The sequence below is a fragment of the Varanus komodoensis genome, unplaced genomic scaffold, assembly GCF_004798865.1.
Source record: "Varanus komodoensis strain SLA01 unplaced genomic scaffold, ASM479886v1 scaffold1, whole genome shotgun sequence".
NCBI lineage: Eukaryota > Metazoa > Chordata > Lepidosauria > Squamata > Varanidae > Varanus > Varanus komodoensis.
Genome location: NW_025335268.1, coordinates 83,810,959 through 83,832,851, shown reverse-complemented (window position 1 = coordinate 83,832,851; position 21,893 = coordinate 83,810,959). Strand labels below are relative to the sequence as shown.

The window sequence follows — 21,893 nt, the reverse complement described above, 5'->3', positions numbered from 1 at the left end:
GCGGCGGCGGCGGCAGCGGGGGCGGCGGCGGCGGCGGCGGCGGCGGCGGCGGCCACAAGAAGGAGACCATCACGTCGTACAGGGAAGTTTTGGAGAGCGGGCTGGCGCGCTCCCGGGAGCTGGGCAACTCGGACGCCGGGGGCCTGCAGGACCTGGCCGAGAGCGGCGCGCACTGCCCGGCGCACCTCTTCAAGGACCACGCGGACGGCGAGAAGGAGAAGCTCAAGGACTTCAACCACGCCAGCAGGACCTCGGAAGGTAAGGCGGCGCGTGCGCCCGGCCGGGCCGCCCGGGGAGCGGGCTTCGGCTCGCCCTCTCCGTCCCCGCCCGCCCGAGGGCCCGGGGCGCCGGGGCCGATCCCCCGTCTGCCGGGAGGACCGGCCCGCCGGCTGACACGGGCCGGCACTTTCGGAGGAGAGCGGCCGCTAGACCCAGAGATAGGGAGCTTCCGAACCCGCTCGCCCGGCCAACGGAGATCGCGCGGATCATAAACTAATTTGCGGTTGAGGAAGCATAGGCAGCGGGGAGGAAACTTCACGTCCTTTCCGCTTTCTCTTTCGGCGCTTTAAACAATAGGCGAGGAAGAAGCAGGCGTAGAGAAATGCAGCGGGGCGATCCGGTTCCGAATTCGTCCGGGTGCGGGGATGGAATGTGGTCCGGATCGAGCATCGCGGCTTCGCCCGTGGCTCCCCCCTGTTTCTTGGAGACTTGGGGAAACTGGTGGCCAGAGGAGCCGGCGAGGGGCAGAGATCCAAAAGGAAACCCCTCGGCCCAGATTTCGTGCGGTTCCTGGATTTCCGCGTGCCTCTTGTCAGCCTCGCCCGGGTTCAGGTCCTTATGCCCCTTTCCGTGAACGGTGGGAGCTCGTTCTTCCTTCGTTCACCGGCGCCTGCAGAATAAGCCATTTAAAATGCGATTCCCCCACCAAAAAGTGGGGGAGAGGAGAAAGTCATTTAGAAAGTTGAGAAAGTGTTTTTCCGGCCCTGGAAACGGGGTTTGTGGTTCTTCAACTACTGGGCAAACCTGATGGGATTAAATGCAACAATCTCTGAGAAATAAGGACTGGCAGGAGAGTGGTTCTGTATGAGGTACTTCAAAATAGAATTTGGAAGGAGAACCAGTTAAAACCCCTGATCTGCAGCCTTCTGTTTCCTAAAACAATCTTGTCTCAATGTCCTTCCTGCTGGCTTGTTTTCTGTAACGATGACTGTACAGTGGAATTGACAGCATTTAGGTATTTGGGATAATTATTGGCATTTCATCCATTTAAAAATAAAGCAATCATTTTCAGAAAGGGCCTCTTAGTCAAATCTGTATACTGCATAATCCCAGTTTCTCATATGATTCATCGTTCAGTTTTTATTTTGTCTGTTAGTTCCATTAAAGATGTAAACAGGAGTTCAGACATAGGACAGAAACGATAATCATTTAAATTCTTAGGTGCTTTAGTTTAATCATTTGGATTAAAAAAATATTCTAGACAGACCTGTATATTTCTAGTTCAAGGCCTTTTGGAGTAGACTGAATAATGTTTCCTTTTTTGATGAGTGAACTACTCAGAGATCAAAATACTTAGATGCCATCAATTCCAATACACCTTTATTATTTTAGGAGACAGTGGTTTAATTTCACACACACGCACTAGAAAAGTATTTCTTGCTTAAGACCTGGGTTGAAATATGAATGTAAAAGATCGTAATGCATTCCCCCCCTCAAGTCAGCATTCCTTTTTGGTGAAATCTTCAATTCAAAAGGATAATGTCATCTTCAGAAGCAGGAATTCCTGGAGTGAGAGCAGTACAATAAACATTGCCAATGCAACATTCACAAAAAGTGCATCCATCAAAAGACTTGTGAAAAGGGGAACCATTGGAAGGCTGGGTGGGTGGGAACGGGGAGGGTAGATGCTGAGTTCTTGGGCAGGAAGTAAATTCCATTGGAATCATGCAAGTGACTAATAGATAATGTGCTGAAAGATCCAGGTGTTGGTGAAAATAGTGCATTAGATTAATTTACCTTTGTCTGGTCCTTTTCACAGCATTGTGGAAAACAAACATCAGCATATAGGCATACTTCAGCCTTCCAATTATCTATTTTGCATTCAACAATTCTGAATTGCATTTTAAAAAGTAATAACCTAATCATAAAGATCTTCTGATTAAGGGTATGTTATAGTTCTTTGCTTTTATTTTCAATGTGCACTAGGACAAGGATTCTGAAATGTATTTGCTTTTCAATGTATCTCACAAGCAAAATTTGATCGTTAAACCTTTTTACTTGGAAGTAAACCCTATTGAGCTTCGATGATTACTGGCAAGTAAATGGGTATAGAGGGGCAGGGCATCCAATTCCAGCCACTTTTATTTAGGGGGCAGTTACAGAAGAATCTGTGGGTTTTGCTTCCAAGACATAAATTTTGAGGCTGCTCTGTAGGATGGCGGGAGCGAAAAATCAGATCAGCTGCACTGCTTTTGTCCACCTAAATTGAGAGGAAGGGAGTCCTGTTGAATTTAGTAGGAGTAACTCCTGCTTGGCATCCGGGTGAAAGGTGGTTGCTACAAGATGCTTTGCTGTGACTTGGCTTTTCTCCTGCGACAGTCCAAAGAGGAACGCTGCCTTCCCTACCCAGCCCAGAAAGTGCACTTGTCTCTGCCTTCAGAAGGCGAGGAAGATGACAATGGGCGCCTAGAACGCGCTCCCCCCTCCAGCTTCGTCACATTATTACGCCCTCCTTTTCTTTTGAAATGTGACGTTCAGAGTGTGACGTCGTGGGGAAAGGGAAGCGGCTGCAGGCGCTCCTCCTAGATGCGGGCCTGGCGAGAGAAACGCGCAGGCCACGTCCTAGGCCGTTCTCCACGCGGCCCCCGCGCGGCTCGGCGGGGCTGCACCGCGCGCTCCTTGGCCTCGGTGCTCGCGAAGCTTGCCCGGCGAGGGCACGGCCGCTCCCGCCGCCCCTTCTCCTCGGCTTGGTGCGGCGACAGCGGCCCGCAAGGATGGCAGCGAGGCCCGCTCGGGCCACGGTCGGCCCTGCTCCTCCCGCAGGGCCAGCGCGAAGCCCTGCGGCGACGTGGCCGCGCAGGCCCCGCTCCGACGTGCCTTGTGCGGCGCGGCTAGCCTGCCGCCGTCGCCCTGCACCTTTCCTGCCGAGCCCAGTCGCAGGCCCGGGGTCACATGCCCTTCGGAGTACCCACGAACGACACCGCGCCTCTTGCTCCTGTTCCCCCCGCCCCGCCCCGCCCCGCCCCAGACGTCCCCCGTGTCTTCAAGTCCCACCCCAAGTCTCTAGGGTGCATGCCGAGGGCCTGATCCGGCTCAGGGCATCCTTGCTGCTCCCCAGACGGAGGCAGCTAACTGGGCACGGTGGACGTCCGCCTTCGTTTCCTCTGCTAATTCGAATCCCCCCAAGGGTTGTGCCTCTTGGCTCGCGCAGGGCATCGCCTGGCTCTGTGCTCACGCGGCCCGCCGGTTCAGCAATCCAGGCCACACGCCTGGATTTGAAGGATTTTCTTGGAGGGCTGTGCAATAAGAGTGTAAAGTGCACGTTGGTGGGGGTGGAGGTGGGGCTGGGGGGAGACGTCCCTTCCAATGAAAGGCAGCTGGCAACTTCGCTGGAGAACGGGGACTCTAGTTCTAGTTCACCCCCCCCCCCACTCCCAGATAACTAATCTGCACGTGGCAGATGAGTTATGCCAACGGGAGTGACACTCGATTCTACATTGCCCAGACGAAGCCTCCTATGGGGTCTGAAAGCTTGCTGAGTAAGTCTGAACCGGTTCTCAGACACAAACTCGTTTGAGTCATGCATCTGGGATGTTTCCACTCGCGGGCTTTTTTCGGGCAACTGGTGGGCCCATTGCCTGCTTTGTCGGCAGGGGGAAAGCATGTCTGTGCCCACCCGCGCTGCTTCGTGGGCGCGGGGGAACGAGGAAGCTTCTGGTGTCCAACTTTACTGTGTTGGTTTCCTCCCGCCGCCCCCGATCCCCGGCAGGCATCTACGAGTGCAAGGACAAGCGGGAGGAGGTGAAATCCGAAGACGAGGACGGGCAGACCAAGCTGAAGCAGAGGAGGAGCAGAACCAACTTCACACTGGAGCAGCTGAACGAACTGGAGAGGCTGTTCGACGAGACGCACTACCCGGATGCCTTCATGAGGGAGGAGCTGAGCCAAAGGCTGGGGCTGTCTGAAGCCAGGGTCCAGGTAAGGGCGGCTCCCGTTCTCCGCCGCTTGAACCCGCGTCGCGCGGGACCACGGCGGGCGGGGCGGGACGGGGCGGCCAGCCGATGCGCCTTTCAGCCCCCGACGCCGCCCCACTTCCCTGCCCTTCCACGGGAAGCTGGGCGCCTCCTCGGCCGGCTGCGGTGCTCCCTCCGTGGCCCCGCTCAGCAGCCAAGCAAGCAACAGCCCCAAACCCTTTCGCCCCCCCCCCCCCCCCGTTTTCAAGCGGTGCTGGTGGTGGAAAGAACAATTGGTGCGGATGAAGCGGGGCTGGGTGGGTGCTTTGGGACTGGATTATCCAGATCCGGGGGCGGGGGCGCGGGGGCGGGCGGGAAGTGCCTCGATTTGACTTGCATAACAAGGGTATGAATTCATAGGGCCCCATCTGCTCCGTTCGCCTTTTCTCTCCCGCATCCCAGCTCCCTTCCAATAGCAGGTCTGCTCGAGAATACGTTTGAATGGCTCGACTGCTAATGATTCTGCTAGGGAATATGAGTCCACGGGAGCAGATTGTTGTCTTAAAATAAACGTTAAAATATAGATGAAAAGAACGAAAACGAATATCCGTTGCTTAGGCTTGTTCATAGTAAAGAACAAAACAAGCTAATGAAAAAGAAGGGAAGAAAACCCGTCCATAGCACTGCTTTCGAGTCCCTCATTTGGATATTATGCAAAGAAAGGAATTAATAAGATCAACCTGTGGAGCTATGGAGTATCGCTTCCGGGTCAAAGACACGTGAAGATCCAGCTCCACTGGACTTCTTATTCTTAGAAAGCGACCACAACAGCAAAACCTCCTTTAATGGACACTTCTATGTCCATAGATTTTTAAAAAATGGGGAGGGCACCCTGAAAAGGAGAATCTCAACCTGATCCAAATACTAATTCAGTTTGAATATCTCAGTAATTTCAGTGAGATTTACTTCCAGGTTGTGTGTTTCGAGTGTGTGTGTTTACGTATCTATCCTAGGAACTAGAGGTTTGGATTTCTGAAATGCCTGTGAAAAATTCTTTTTCTCAGTGAGGATCAGATGTCCAACTTTTAAAAATACTTCTTTCTTTGTCATCCTTTCTCCAAAAATAAATAGAAAAACCAGCTCTTTTCCCTGAACAGTTTTCATAAATGAAATATTCCAAGTAAGGGAATGGGGCTTCTTGATTTGCCCATGCAAAGGAAAGCATCAGGGGAATATTCAGAGAGTGAGGGAGGCAGGGACTTCCACTGGTCCCCCTCAGCTCCTCCCCACTAAAGATTGATCTAACCACCCAAGGTAAATGAATAAAAAGATTGAACTTTGGCTGAAGGGGACATCAACTTTTATGCCATCTTTCCATCTCCTTCTAGGAGAGCCCGTATAATATCTCACCAGAGCCTTGATATTGCCTTTCTATAAAAATAAATTACTTGTAGTGTTTCTAGAAAAATAATTTACCTGTAATTGAATTTTGCACTTTCTTTCAAGTAGTTTATTACTGAAGTAGCCTGGCACTTGAACAGGATATTCATAGTTACAGGAAAATTGGCATTTCAAGTGCTTGCAGGTTTTGAAATATTTCCTCCTCCAGTCCTCTGCTTCCTCAGTTCTCACATGATTTGGATGGCAATTCCGAGGGTAGCTCGATCTCTCCCTGCATTTCCATTTTGTTTTTAAAGAAGAAAGGAAAATGTGAAGAACCGGGGAAAGCCATTTAAGAGAGATTTTTTTTTAATTAAAACATAAAGAGTTGAAACAGTCCTGGAATGGCTCCTTTTTCTTGGTTAAAGAGACAGAAGATGGGTGGTGGCGGTGGAAACCAAAAGACATTTTAATACTCTCAGAATTGCTTCCTAATCCCAGTCAGTAGCGCCTGTCCCTTGTTGTTAAAGGATCTAGTTTCAATTTAGAGTGGAAATGTGCTGTAAATAAATTGGAGCTCCTACGGTAGCTAGTCCTTATTAACCTTTTATTTTTAGTGTTGTACCGGCAACTCATATCGCCCAGCTGTCAGGGTTATAATTGAAAGTTATGAGACCATAGTGAGGAGCAGGCAGTAATTCAATTACGAGCAAATATCTTTGGGTTTTATGGCGCAGGGCTAAATTAAATGTCATTATTCACTGTCTCTAATGGAAATCAAAAGGAAATCAGATTAGAGCATTTGTGAAAGAAATCACTGAGTGATCCTTAATGAAGAAATAACTGTCTAAAACACTGTCCTGCGCTTTACTTAGCATATTCATGACTAGTTGGAATTGATCGGGAATCACACCCGGGCTGATTTATGATGGCGCCGCGCGCGGGCTAAATTCATCACTTCTTCTCCTCATCACTTTCTCCTTCTCTTCCAGAGCTGAAAGGGAAGGGGCGCGCTTCCTTTCTCAGCTCCGCAGACCGTGGGCTTCAGCAGCCCCGGCTACGGATTTCAGGACGCCTCATTGCTCGCCAGCACCCCTCCGTTGCCCCTCCGCGCCGTTTTGCAGCCACCCCCCTAGCGAGGCTCAGCGCCAGGGGCCCGCGCAGTGGCCAAGGAAAGGTCCGCCTCTGAGTTTAATACCCGCCTGCTCCCCGACGGGAGGTCAGATCCCCCTGCTCACGTCTCAGAATGATAGACGGGGACAAAGCCCAGGGAGGATGGAGAATGCTCGCCGCAGCTTAGCATCCGTACGGTGGAGTTGGCTCTCCAATCCGGATTAGCACGGAAGCTGGTCCTGGCGATTCTTTCAGAGTCATTCACATTGCATAAAGGGCGGCACTCCTGGATATATAGACTCATTCTCACCCGTGGTTGATTCTCCTGATGGTTTTCTCTTCGACCACTTCTCTCCTCAGAAGAATGGCTGATGGTCTTCCATTTCCAACTTTTTGGAAGCCCGTTCCTTAGAGGAACTTAAGAGGTCCTAAATCAGAAGCAGGGTTAGAAGGCGGGCAGGCTGGGGTTGCAGGCCCAATTTCGAGGAGGTCATGAGGCCCAGCACCCTGCTGCCCGTGGACCTGGGTGCAGGGCCGTCTGAACGCATGGGCCTGATGGACACTTGCCCCTGGGCCCCGTACTAATCTGTGTATGTGAACCCTTGGAAAATTGGAAAATGAACAGTAGTCGTCGTAGGGACCCCAGTACACTGCTTTGCCCGGGGCCCGTAACGCGGTTAAGGCGGCCCTGCCTGGGTGCTGGGGCACTGCAGCCGCTGGACCTCCTGGGGTTGGCTGGCTTTTTACTCGCAGGCACTTGGCCTCTTGCTGCCAGACCTTGTCCCTAATGTTTCTCACTTCATTGCCCCTCCTGAAATCAAACGCTCTTCTCCCTCCTGACCAGACACCCCTTTTTACAAGCAGGGTGTTCCAGAGCATGCGCTAAATTTGCATGTTCAAATTTGTGTACGTTTTTGTCCTGTGTGCCCGAGGCCCCGATCTTTCCGTACCTAGTGCAACTCATTTTTTTTTAAATTACTTTGTATGTGTTCAAAATTAGATGAGTTTGGCTGTTGTGGCTGATATTGTTACTCGCAGGCTAGAGATCCCGTTGGAGGTGATATTGATAACTATGCCAGCTCGTTTTATGGAGAAGAAGAAACTTTTCTTTTAAAGTGGAGCTGCTCATTTTACTCTCAGTCAAAGCAAAACTCGATTATAATAGAAGGATTTGGACGGAAATTGATTAAAGTTGTAACTCTCAACACACCTAGGTGGAAGCCACTTTCACGGAAATCAATGACATTTGCTCCAGAGGGAGGGGTGGAGGATGGTTCAGGGTCGAAGTGTTAGTCCTCTGTGAGCAGGGATGCCGGGTTAGGGAAGGATCCATCCGCTAAAGGATTTCCGAGCGACAATGGAAAAGGAGGGGCAAGGGGAGCAGACAGATCGGCAAAGAGAACGAAAGATCCTGTTTTAAAAGTTCAGGAAACACTCAGACGTCGCGCCGTTTCTCTCCCCCCACACGGCATTAATTCAAGGCATCGCCTATTGACGACCCGGTGGGTGGTGGAATTCATCCCACGTGCTCCAGTGTAAAGGCGGCCAATTCCTGTTTAAGAAAACCACTCCAATACCCCTGGATAATTAATGTCTTTGCAAGCCTTTCTTTGCACTAATTACTCCGTTGTAAATGGCCATCATTAAGGCAATTGAAGAAAGCTTGGAGGCGAAATGTGATGTAGGAAGTGCAGTTAGTATTAATTAACCGTACGATCAACTTGGCAAGTGGAAGAACTGGGAGGGGGCGGAGCGAGGCGAGGGGATGTTTGCTTAACTTCCAGATTTGATCCGTCTCTGCAGACAGTGGCTGACGGACTAAAGTTAGATTTCACGGGGGCGGGATAGGGAGCTACACTAAGCATAATCCTTAAAACATGTTTGCAAAACTTCTCTCAAGGGAGAAACTCTCCATACTGTCTCTTTGGCACTCCGGGGAACTATAGGGACACTCCTGAATGTTGTATAATCAGGAATTTCCGGAATTAGGAGAGGAGGATTACTGGACTGTATCTTTAAAAATGAATAAATACAGATGGCAAGATTAGAAATAATTCCTTAAACCCAAATTTGGAAAGATTTTGAGTGTGGCCTGAAAGTAAAGCCTGTTTAAAAATCAGTGCCTAACCATGGTAAGGATTTACCATCGGCTCCACAAACTCAGTTTAAATTAATGATCTAGCTGGAAATCACTCAGATTAATACAGTTCTGCTCATTGTGACAATAGTCTTGGAACTTTCACAATGCTAAATTTACTGCTGCATAAGTGGAATTCCCTTTTATTTTGTTTTAAAGAAGCAGTTTAGGATCAGGGCCATGTAGCGTGATCCTAATCGTACTTGCTTTTAAGTAAACTCCACGGAGTTCAATGGAATGGACTTCCTTGCATGAGATGATGTTGTTTTGTAAGGCATGAATCTACAACAAGCCTTCCTCTTCTTAAAAGTAGTCTTACTCATTACTCTTTCTCCTGTAACAGAACAACAGGGCTACTTTCTGGAATATAAAGTTCTATAAGGACTAATCTATCTATGTAAGTGGGCAGCTCCGTTATGCTCAGCCTCCGTTGTATGTACAACTACTTGGGAGTAAGTCCCATTGAACTGTGGGACTTACTCCCAGGGAAATGCAAGTCCAACAGGCCACACATGTCTGAATTTAATTGAGATATGGATCAGTGGTTGGATACTCTAATAGGCCATGGAGAACTTGTCTGGAATCATAAAAAGATGAACAGCAGGAGGTGTACTGCTTGTCAAGTCATGAAATTCAGCACCTGAAACGGGAAAGAAATCATGTGTTGATTGACACTTGTTTGGCTTATTGACTTATTGGCTTGTTTGTTGAGTGTCCTGACATGGGTCAAGTCAATGGGAGGTGGCCGGATTGCGCGATATTGAAGAGGGTTCAAAAGGAACCTGATGGGATGCCACACTGCGCACCTGCTTGGCCCAGCCTGGGAGACGTTGGGAGGGCGGCAGAAAGACCTGCTGGTGAGAGTCGATGCTGGGCTAGCACATGGGATGCACGGTGCCAAAGCCTTGCTGAACGTTGGCACCCGCTCTGTTGATGTGATCCGTGTAGCTGTGCATGCTCGCCCCATGTGTAGTAACTTAAGAGGAAGAAGCTTTGCCCAATAATCCTTTCCAAATCTGGCTGATTGCGAAGATGATTTCTGAATCAGTGTGCACCTTTCCCTCTTTCCCTGGCTGGCTGGCTTCCTTGCTAATGGAGCTACCCTTGAGAAGGAGCGGGCAAGTGGTGAACACCCAAATATCTTGATCTAGAGTTCCCATCAGCCCCAGCCAATGTTGCCAATGGTGAGTGATGGTGGGAGCTTCAGGCCTTAGCTTGAAGACCACATGTTGCCCATCCCTGACTTTAGCTTCCCTACATGGTTTCTTTTTTAGCCCCTAAAAAAGAAGGGCAGATCTACTCTGATGTTGTTTTATTAGAAGAGCCAAGGTCTACCCACTGGAGCCAGGTGCAAAATGGTGAGTCTAGGGGTAGAGCCAATGATGTACTCCACCCTGTGAAAATGATGACCATGACCCATCATTAGCTGAATTACAGCAATCAGGCATTTTATTATTCTGGCCTACCTGTTCCTGAAATTCTCTATTTCTTAGTAGTCATCATGGGAAATGACTCCTTTTCTTTTCAAACTATGGGTAAAATCCAACATAAGCCCTATTTAGAAAAGACCTATTGAAATGAATAAGACTTATTAATCATCCCATTCATTTCAGCTGGTCTCCTCTATGTAGACTCACTGGATTTTGCCCCATGCGTAATTGTTCTTCAGGACTATCCCTATTTCTATCTGAGTTACCAGCTTCACAAAGGCACAACTACTCTAAATCAAATCTGCACCCCTGTATGCATTCACCAGATAGTATGTCTTATTCAGTGGATCTTATATGAGAGCAGACATGACTTGTAAACCATTAAATAGACCTGTGTCAAAGGCAGAAATTACTTTGCTTAATGTCTACATGTTCCTGATTTATATTCTTAAATTACTACCATGAGATGAAGAAGAATTCTCTTTGACATTCACACAGAAACTGGATAGCCATCTGAATGGGATGGTGTAGTATGAAGTCCTACAACAGCAGTGGGTTGTACTCAATGGCCTTCATGGCTCCTTCCGATTCTACTATTCTATGATTCTATGAGAATAGTCACAGGAGCACCTCTTAAAATGCATTGGTTTGTTTGCAGTTAAAATCTCAAGTGGTCTCTAGAAAGTTGCCTTAAGTGGAGTTTGTCCTTCTAGCCTAGTATTCTTGACACCAACTGGCAGTCCCAAACTAAGGTTTGAGGCAGGAGTTCTTCCAGCCCTACCGGAAGATGCTGCAATTGAGTGTGTGACCTTCTACATGCAAAACAAATGCTTAGTGAAAGGAAGACCCCTGGCATATTGGCTCTTGATGCCTTCCTACTTTCCTGGAGTCATTTAGATCTTCTTTCCACTCCCCTTGGCTGCTGAATTCCTCTGGATATATTTGAAGAGTTAAAAGTGTAGTTAGAGTCATTCATTCCTTCATTAACCTTCTGAATCACCCTATAGGCAAAACTCTGTGAGCAAGGTACATAATAAAAAATAAAATAAAACCAATGATAAACTATTATGTGTACCAAAAAATAGTGACTAAAGAAAGACAGCATTTAAAAGATTTACAATATGCAAGATTTTTTTTCTTGCAGAAGCAGAAAATTGGACTGGGTCAGCATGACTTCAGTCTGCAGATGTAGGTTCACATGACTAAGCACTCCTTCATAGCTAAGAAAATAAGAATCTCTCACAGACAGGTTAGATGGCAGTCATAATGGGCTAGGATGCTAGTCTAACTTTCTGTTTGAGCAACAGTGATTTGACTGTTTCCTGATTGCCTCTAGCCCTTGCCTCATCTGTCTTTGAGGAGCTGCTGTTATTCGGATTATATTGCACTCTAGCACTCACCTCCTGCTTCCTTTAACTTTGACATGGAAGTAAATCTCATTATGAATGGAACTGACTGAAGAGAGCACTGGGGGTCTTCATGGGCTTTCTTAAATTGGACCCGCTGCCACAGAATGCTACTGCTCTTCGAAATCAGTGGGGCTAAGTGTTGAGTAAATGTGCTTAGGACCATCATGTAACATCCCCATTTGGTAGCAGGGGATACTCAGGACTATTTTTCCAAAACAGCCTGTGATTTTACTGCAGAAATGGAAGTGTTCTCCCAAGCCACCGCTGCTATATTTTTCTCTCACTCTCTGTTCTTGCAGGCTGGAGGCTGAGTAACTGGATCTCATCTGAACTATTTCCACCTACCATCTCTCCACATCAAACCTGTCTTATGACTTCTCCTGCTTATGCTATATATTAAAAGAATGTACTTATAAGATCCAGAGTAGTGTAGGGCTATAGTGTTGGAATGGGACTCAGGGGATCGAGGTTCTAGTCCTCACTGAGCCAAGAAACTCCCTGGGTGTCTTTGGGCCAGTCACAGACTCTCAGCCTAACCCACTCCGCGGGGCTGTTGTGAGAAGAAAATGGAGAGGACTATGCAAGCTGCCATGGGTTCTTTGCTGGAGAGAAAGGTGGGATATAAAGTATAATGTGATGATATTAATACCAAAATGAAACAGAACGCCACTATTCTTAGGAGAGAGGTCGCATACAATGTATCTTCCCTTGGCTCTCGTACAGAATTGTGCCAATCCAGACATGTGCTGAAGCAGGTAGCTCAAGGGAGCAATCCTGGTGGATGGGGCATACCGGGAGTTGTAGGAATTTGCCTTGTCTGTCTAAACATGCATAGGAATGTTTCCTGTCATTCCAATAGTGAAAAAGAATATGCTGTAGATCTGCATTTTCCGTTTGTTTGTTTGTTTTTGCTGTGCTAGAACATTGAGTGTATAAGCGGCCTAGTGTAGGGTATATCACTGGTGATGGGGATGGATCAGAAAGAACTTTCTCCACTTTCTTCTTAAAAACTGAACAAGGAACACAAGCTGAAAGGAAGAGAACTCTGTGGCCTTCCTGATGTTATTGGACCCCAACTCACATCAGCCCCAGCAAAGTCAATGGAAAAGGATGAAAGGAGTTGTAGTCCAGGACGTTCCCCCACCTCCCAGTAGCTGTACACATTTCTCTGGGAATCTTCTCCACTGAACTTAGCTTTTTGAGGAGTCACATGTAGGATCCTACCCTGAGTCACTTGCCACCTCCTTGCCATTACCAACAACTTTAAAAGGTTTTCTGTCTTTGACTAACTTCAATGGAGACATGAGCAATTCATTAGGCAGAAGGCAGGTTGGTGGAATCTACATTTTTTGTTATTAGAGATCTACCAATGGCAGCAAGGGGTCAAAGACACACACTGCAATCCTGTGCATATTTAGACAGAAAAAGGTCCTACAATTTGTCCCAGCATCTCTGGGGGATGTGGATGTCTTTCTCAGACACATTCATTCCTGGAGGCTGCAAGCTTTCTTCACTTCAGTTGTACGGTTGAAGCTGGAGTCATGTTGTGACTGTTGCTGTTCGCTATATAGTGGGGAATCAAAATCCTTGATGAGATCTAGCAGATCACAGAGCTCTACTGCTCTGTGCTGAGCCGCCATTTTCTTCTCACGCTCCAAACTCTTTTGCAGCCCCAAACTCTTTTGTCTTTTGACTTTCAGCAAAGGTTGGGGAGCTGGCTCCTCCCTAGCCTCGGCTGTTCCTTCTTGTTATTACCAGCTGCCTTCCCCTCTTCTTTTGGCAGGTTTGGTTCCAGAACAGAAGAGCCAAATGTCGGAAACAAGAGAACCAGATGCACAAAGGTAGGCACCACCCAGGGAGGGTGGCAGGATATGAGGATGGCAGTGAGCCATTCCGGTAGCTGTTTGGTTCTGTTTCCTCACCCGGCTGGTTGTCTCTGCCTGCAGGTGTGATCTTGGGGACGGCCAGCCATTTAGATGCCTGTCGAGTGGCTCCTTATGTGAACATGGGTGCCTTGAGGATGCCTTTCCAGCAGGTAGCTCATTTTTCCTCCTTTGATCCTGACTGGCTTGCCTTTTTCTCCATTATGAATCAAGCATAACATCCTGTTATGCAGAAATGGGCACACCTTCCATGCAGGTTTTCAAGAGGGAGGAACAGTGCTCATTCATGCTTAGCAGAGTTGAACACATGCTGGACCTCCTCAGAAGGAAGCACCATTGAATCAAATTAAATCAAACTGAAATTAATCTAAAAGCTAAAACAGATGATTAAAAAAAACAATGGCAAAGATTGCAAAGGAATTTAGACTGCAAACATATGTATGCTTAAGTACCACTGAATTCACTTGGGGATAACTTTGGAATACACACACACACACACACAATGCAAAAGTGAGAAAATAAGGGGAAGGGAATGGAAGTATGTGGTTCCTTTCCTAGCTTGCCTAACTCTGAATAGGATCAAGCTGTCAGTGAAGGCACATCCCTACCACTTTCATTTCAACATTTTCTGGATTAAATGGCCATCTTAAAGCATATATGGGTTTGCTAATAGCCAACGAAGTTACCTGAACTATGCTTCGCTATTTTGAAGGCATAGCTCTGCACTGGATTGTGCTGTAAGTTAAATGTCCATTGGTATTAACACCAATTCAAATTTACTTTATATTATTTATTCATGCATTCAAGCTTTTATAGACCATCACAATAGCCACATGACACTCTGGATGGTTTACAAGGGTTTGCAACAATGTAAAGTACACTAAGACAAAAGACATAATCCACAAAACATTGTAAACAAATTCAGTAAATAAAACAATTAATTCGGTTTAGGACTTGAATTTGGGTTTAGGACTAATTCAGTTTAGGTTTATCTGAAGGAGCGTCTCCTTCCATATATACCTGCCCATTCCCTAAGAACTGGAGGTCCTTCATCAGGAGTTCCCGTTGGGTGGCTACCACAGAAGGGCCTTCTCTGAGGTGGCACCCTGGCTTTGGGACTTGTTCCTCAGAAAGGTGTGCCTGGCACCAACACTTTATTCATTTTGGCACCAGGCTAAATCCTTTTTATTTCCCCAATATTTTGAGATCGGACGTTGTTTTAAAAATGGGTACTTATTTGTTGATGCTGTGCTTTATTCTTGTATTGCCATCCTGAGACCTGATGAAGGATGGGATAGAAATACTTTTAATATATAAGTAAATCCCACTAGCAGGACACCAGCAGTGCTAACCTCATGCAGTGCCCAGTTTGGACACATTTTATGTATGTGAAAAGCCAAGTACAATTTTATAATTCATAAAATACTAACTTAAAATTGAAATCAACACTGTCGACAATTAAAATACTCTGAAAATTAAAAAAGTCTTTGCCTTGGTGCCAAATGCGTACAAGGTAGGCGCCTGGTGCACATCTCTGGGCAGCTGATTCAAAAAATGGGGCACCACAACTGAAAAGGCCCTACACTGAGTAGCTGCCCTAGCATCCTTAAAGGTGGGTCCCAAAGCAGGACCTTTGATGAAGGTCTTATGGCACAGGTAGGTTTATATAAATGGAGATGTTCCTTTAGATATTCAGGTATCCTTTAACCACAAGAGCTTTAGCAGGTGACTGCAGCAACAGGTGTGTGTCTTGGAGGGAAAGAAGCATGGGGCGTTTATTTTTCAGGAAGCACCAATCTTATTTGTCTGATCAATGCAAACAATCTTGCTGGATTGGAGCTGCCTATCCTGCCTACAGTCCAGAAAGGGAACGGGGGATTATTTGGAAGAGTTATCTTGTAGCAGTTCCAGAAAAGGACAACACTGGTATTTCAAAGTCAGTAGGGCAGTAAACCTGGTATGTGGTAGTTCAGCCAGAAAAGAGGTGTTGCTAGCTTGGTTACTATCTCCGTCCAGTGGCACTGGGCAAAGTGGGATTAAAAGCTTGAGATGCAAGAAAGAGTCTAGATTGTAATATTTGCATGTGCTCTTTAATCAATGCCTGTCTTGATTGTACCTTGTGCTTGAGAAAGCCTGGCCTACTCAGAGTTACAACCATTGGTGACAAGCTGTTTACAGACACACAGAGGCCGTTTTTTGGCACGCCCAATTAGAAGCCCCATTATTCATTCTTTGCTTCCTTTTCTGTGGCTTTTCCCCTCCAGGTCCAAGCTCAGCTGCAGCTGGAAGGTGTCACTCATGCTCACCCTCACCTCCACCCTCACCTGGCTGCTCATGCCCCTTACCTGATGTTCCCCCCGCCCCCTTTTGGACTCCCTATCGCCTCCCTGGCAGATTCTGCCTCTGCAGCTGCAGTAGTTGCCGCTGCAGCAAAGAGCAACAGCAAGAATTCCAGTATCGCTGACTTGAGGCTCAAGGCCCGGAAACATGCTGAGGCCCTGGGACTTTGACATTTCCTTCCCAGAAGCCTTTTCATCGCCAGGAAAGGACAATAGCTCTCTCATCCAAGTTGGGCTGGGATAAGGACAATTGCTACCTTTTAAAAGGCCTGAGAGTACTTGTAGACATGATCAGCACTGGCCTCTTCCTTTCCTTTCCTTTCCTTTCCTTTCCTTTCCTTTCCTTTCCTTTGTTCAGAGATGTCGGCAACTTGTTCAGTTGATCAAGAACTGAAGGACTCACCGGCTTAACTTACTTCCTCCTCCCTTTTCCTTTATTTTGTTTTCATTTTTTAAAAGGCACTTAGTGCTAATGATTGCAGTTAAACTGTTCTTCTGCCACCAGATGCATAATACCAACTTAAAATCAGTGTGAACTCTACATACAAGTATCAATTAAAATAAACAAAAAACAATCCAGAAAACTATCGGATGAAAATAAATGACGGGCAGAGGGGAACTCTCCAAATCATGCAGCATCTGTGAAATCTTGGGACAACTGGAGTTTGACCCTGGCCAGAGCGATCATCCCATCAGCCTGACACAATTTGCTGCTGCCAGATTTGCTACCTTGTGCGTGTGCCTAACTTTAAATACCCTTTGAAAAATCATCAATTACCCTGAAACAAAACAAAAGCTTAAACAAGATCCTCGGGGCTGGTCTCCATTAAATGACATTTCTTCTTCGTTGCCAACAGTATTATTTCAATCTCATGAATTTCTTCCATCATTAAGGAGCTGCTGCAGAACTGGTTTGAATTTAAATGTGGAATTTCAGATCTGAGGCAAGGCAGTATTCTTGAAACAGTCCAATTGGCTGCATCCTTCACATGGAGCAAAAACAACACCAACGAAAGTGCTTGCGTGTGAGAGGGGGAAAGACACCAAAATTAGTAGTGATCTAAATGATGGGAACAATTCTGAACACATCTGTTTTCCTATGAACCACCTGGACAAACTGAAATGCTTGTGCCATGCAAAACAGGTTGATATCACCATGTTTATTTCCAGACGTCTGGATCTCTGAGGAAAGCCTTCTTGCTTTAAATGGATCTAGAGTGCTTGATTCATCTGTCAAAGATGGACACACCATTTTAAAAGCATAATACTGATGCAGCATTAATTTTAGTGAAATGCAATTAAGTGCAGTAAAGTGCAATACTGTAAATATTATAGATTAAAAGGGAAACAAATAACAGTGCATTCTTATTCTGTTTGTAACCAACTCTGCAGGAACTGTAACCTGGTCCATTGTGCTCAGACCAAGGGATTGCCATTTGTTGCCAAAATGTTATAGTCTGAGCCTTCTACAGATTGGTAAAGAAATATGAATTGCATATATAACAGAGAATTGCCATGATTTTGAATCCAGTTCATGTGCCATATTTCTTGGAACTAAGCTCAAATGCCTGTATTAATTATTATAATTATAATTATTGTTATTATTATTTGACAAATTGTTTTATAGTAAGGAAGCAACAACCAAGTCAATGTCATGTAGGGGTGGACAAGTTCAGTGTTTGTGGAGGGTGAGAGGGTGGGGAGAGAACATCGATTTTACATACACCAAATGCAAGCTCTCTCAAGCTCTGCAGATATCCCGAGCTGTTTGCACCAGTCACAGAAACTGAGAAAAATCCCTTGAACTGATAGTACCAAAGTGTCTAGGTTTATTATATGCATACCTCTGACTTGCATGTAAATTCTTTTAAATCAGTTTATTAACTGGTGCTTCTTCTGGAAAAAATACTGGTCTTGTCTACTTCTATATCTGTTTTTGCATTTGATATCAAAGCCTCATTGATGGAATCTTTGCCTCTCAACAGCATAAAGTCATTATGTCTGTTCAGTTTGCCCTGAAGTGTATTTCTTTTGAAAACAATCCATTAGTATTTGATGCTGTTATTTTAGTTGATTTTTCTCAATGTCCATGTAAGACAGTAAGTCATTGCATTTTTTAGTTGATATTTGCAAGATTTGCTCCTAATTTCAGCATTTTCTCTCCAACATGCAGATCTCAGTTTTGGGATACTCTCCTTTCTTCATTTATTTAATCTGTGCACCGTGAAGAGATTTTTGACATTTTGATCACTGATATATCTTGCCTGACCTTCCTACCTCTTTATGTCAAGGCTAAAGTGCAAATAGAAAAGTCAATATATCTGCAGTTCTGCATACAATTATGCATATAGGTCACCTATGTGGATATACAAAAATTCTGCAATCGTAATGCTGGCTTGAAGGAGACCAACATCTATCTCATCCTATAAACAAAGGCTTTATCCTATAAACTGCTCCCACAAAGGCTTTAATGAAAGTTTTTTTGATATATACAGTGTTCTCACAGAAATACAATTCCCAGTGCCCCTTAGAGTAAGGCAGTGGCAGTGAACTTGAAAACATGTAAGATTTTGGTGTCCCTAGAGGTGGGTTGCTCTGTGCTGGGTTGCAGCCAGAGGGCATAATCTGTGCAGAATGTCTTGTGCGAAAGCCCCATTGAGTGAAACCAGGACCGTGTGTGCTCTGCTCCTGAGCTATGGAAAAGATCGAGTCAGCCAGGAAGTCTTTCTGTGATACTGACTAGACCATCTGTGCAGAATTTCAGGCCCTGGGATTCTCCCAAATGACCCACACCTTTCCTCTACCTCACCCTCTTTCCCTGATTGCTGATCCTTTGGTGGTTTCTGGACATTTGTGCAGTCCAATTCTAAAAGACTGCAAGAGAATTTTAAGCTAAAATATGCTGGTATTCTTGTTATTTTGACCCCATCTCTTTGGCCTTAGCTATGCCTGACATTAGAATGTGGCCCCTGAAAGCTCTTGTGAAATAGAATTCAGGGCTGTTTCTGCACAAGGGTTGGGAGCTGCGTACTCCAGAATATAAACATGATTTTAAAAAGAGATAATATACAACCTAACTAGCAAATATCTCTTTGGCACTTTGAATATATAGATAGAAGAAAGGAACTCTTTGGGTCTAATCGACTTCATGGCAGTCACTAATTCCCTTTAATGTACTGCAAAGCAGAAATCGTCTTCAGTGCCCATTTTGTTGCCTATTTAAAATCACCTGGCCTTTTGTCACTATCTCATGCAAAAGGTTGGATACAATCCTTCCCACATTAATGGGACCCTGACCTCACTCCTCAAAAACACATAATAGGACATATGCATTACATAATGCCCAATTATTATGTTGTCTATTGCAGAATGATTCCTTTTCAAAGGGAGATGTTGCACCCAACACATCTTGAGCCTGTCTTTATTTGTAGAAATGAATTAGCCATTGATTAGTTCAGTAGCCTTCAACTGGCTTGAGGAAGGCTGCCATAGACTAGAAGGATTTTTCAGATGTCCCAAAAGAAGGCCCTTTTCTGACCTTTCAAGAGTGGGCCTGATGGGAAGGTTTTTAAAGGACAAAAGGAAAGTGAATGGCAAGAGAGAAATTAGCAGGCATTGTGTTGACCTGTCATTTTGTGCCTTTGAAATCTTTCCACGTATCATTTCCTGGTGACAGCTCTCCTATTATTGCCCTTGATGTGGCTGTTGTCCTTGGTATGTCACAGGGGACAGTGCCCCAGTTATGGGTGTGACATTGTCCTTACAAGATCGTTTTGTTCTGATTGGTCAGCATTCCCCAATCTAGTGCTCTCCTGATATGTTGAACTGCACCTACATTTCCCCCAGCCAGCATGGCCTTTCCCAACACACGGGAAGGGCACCAGATTGGGACAGACTGTGATATTTTCTTTTGTCCTTGAGGACCTATAAAGTCAGACCTTCATACGATAATATTGCCTGTTTTCATAAAGCATTTATATTTCAGTGCCATCTATTCCATTTCACATAGTTTAACATTTCCTTACACTTTCCTTGTAACACTTCACACTGTGCAAGAACTGTAAGTCCCTGAATGGACTGCCCTTCAACAATTGTCTATATCATCAACAATCAGAAAGAATTTCTAGTGATTCTCTGTTCTGAAGATGAATGGTAGATTTACAGTCTGATTGTAAAGAATGCAGTTTCACAGAATGATCACAAGCTGCATTAGGTTAAGCACACAAGTCCATTAACTAAACATGGTCTTCAGTGCATACACTATGGTACTGAATGACTTTTGTGCTTAGGATTGAATAACTACTTTTACTAATCCAAAAGGGCTACTTGGCTTGAAATATTTTTCCAGGCTGTATTCCCTTACATATAAAATAGGAGATGGATGAATATATTGCTCCAAGAACACATGCTGCTTCCTTGATCCATATGTTTGTGGCAAAAGAAACTCTCTTGTGACTTCACCTTGTATTTGGTGGCAGATGTGTTTTCCCTTACACAGAAGTGATCTTGGCATAGGGAAAGTGTTGCACATAAGATGTCTCTCAGCACATGGTTTGGAGAAATCTTACCTTCCTCCCAAAGAAGGTAAAAACATCATTGATGCTGCATTCTTAAAATGCAGTGCTGTAGAATGGAGGCAATGGAATGGTTTATCTCCCTGTAACTAGAACAGCCTTATCCAACATGGCACCCTTCAGAGGCTTGTTCTGTGGTTCCCATCATTGCTGACCACTGGCTGGAGGATGGGGCTGATGGGAGTTGGAGGATACCAAATTGGAAAAGGCGGAACTCGGAAATCTTTACTGTGAGCTTAACATGGAATAATAAGTTGAAATGCTATTCAGTGTTTGGAGAAAGATGGTAATCCATCTCTGCCCCACACTAATAGTGGAACTGGCATGTTAGAAGCCTCATTGTCTGTGCACTGCGCATCTGTTCCAGTATTGTGTCTATTCATAGGTCGTGTCTGTGTCTGTCAGCATCATAAAACACACAAACCTGTTTGTTCCAGGACTAATGGTAGAGGCAGATGATTGGTGCCCTACAGGAGATAATGCTTTGAAGCAAGACAAAGCCATATTTAGAGTACTCCTATTGAAATCACTAGAACTTAAGTATGACATAAGTTGGATCCCGGTATAACCATAAGCATGGCTTAGTCTGGATCCAACCCACACCACCTTCACCTTCACCTTCACTTTTTATTTGGGGAGGGGGGGTATTATTTTTAAATAGTTTCCCGCCATGGAAATAGAGACTCTCCCCTGTTGCTGGTGACTGTTCTGGTTCAATTTTTCCTGCCTCAGTAGAAGGGCAGTCCATTCAGGGACTTATAGTTCTTGCCCTGAGCAACCACACATCCAGCTTCTTCTGTTGGTGGCCACCTGTTATAAGCTTGCCTAGGGAGCTGTCACCAAGAACGGCTGTGTTTTTGCCTTTCAGCTGATGGAAAGCATAATAGCAGACAAGGATTGCAATCCTATATGCAACTATAGGATTCCAATCCTGTGCATAGATTGCTATCCCGTGCACGCCTGAGAGCGTGTTGCATTGAAGTCAGAGGGGCTGACTTCTAAGTAGACATCCATGGGATTGTCCTGTGAGGTATTGTAGGACTGATTCTGGTTCAGGTAAGAATAATGTCCCTTTCCTGTCCATCATCTAGTCTCCTCCTTTACTTTCCCTGCATATGATATAAGGAAAATAAAATAACATTGTGTGAAGGGCAGGAGGGCAAAATTATCATCTGTACAGGTCTGTGTGGAAGTTTTATTTATTTATTGTTTTGTTTTTAAAATGTACAATAGTTTTAGTATATTGAGTGTAAATTTGATAATGCATTGCATTCATTTTTATTTTAAAAATCCCTTTCAAGCAGTTGCTTTTGCTGAATTATGAGCAACTGATTTGATTTGCATCATCGTATTGTATGCTTTCTGTACACACAAGTCTGAATTTACGGACATATCAGGGATTTCTATAATAGGTGGAAAAAACGCCGCAATCTAAAACAAACAGGTCTTAAATGAT

At 45.4% G+C, this 21,893-nt stretch overlaps 1 protein-coding gene across 1 annotated transcript in view; it reads left to right on the top strand.

Annotated features, from left to right (window-relative positions):
* SHOX (short stature homeobox) overlaps positions 1-16,034 on the top strand; it is a 22,753-nt gene extending 6,719 nt beyond the window's left edge. The window contains exons 2-6 of the mRNA XM_044431065.1: positions 17-258; positions 3,989-4,197; positions 13,425-13,482; positions 13,588-13,676; positions 15,789-16,034. Of these exons, the coding sequence (XP_044287000.1) occupies positions 17-258; positions 3,989-4,197; positions 13,425-13,482; positions 13,588-13,676; positions 15,789-16,034 (844 nt within the window). The remainder of the gene's footprint in view (positions 1-16; positions 259-3,988; positions 4,198-13,424; positions 13,483-13,587; positions 13,677-15,788) is intronic.
* Positions 16,035-21,893: the final 5,859 nt, after the last annotated feature.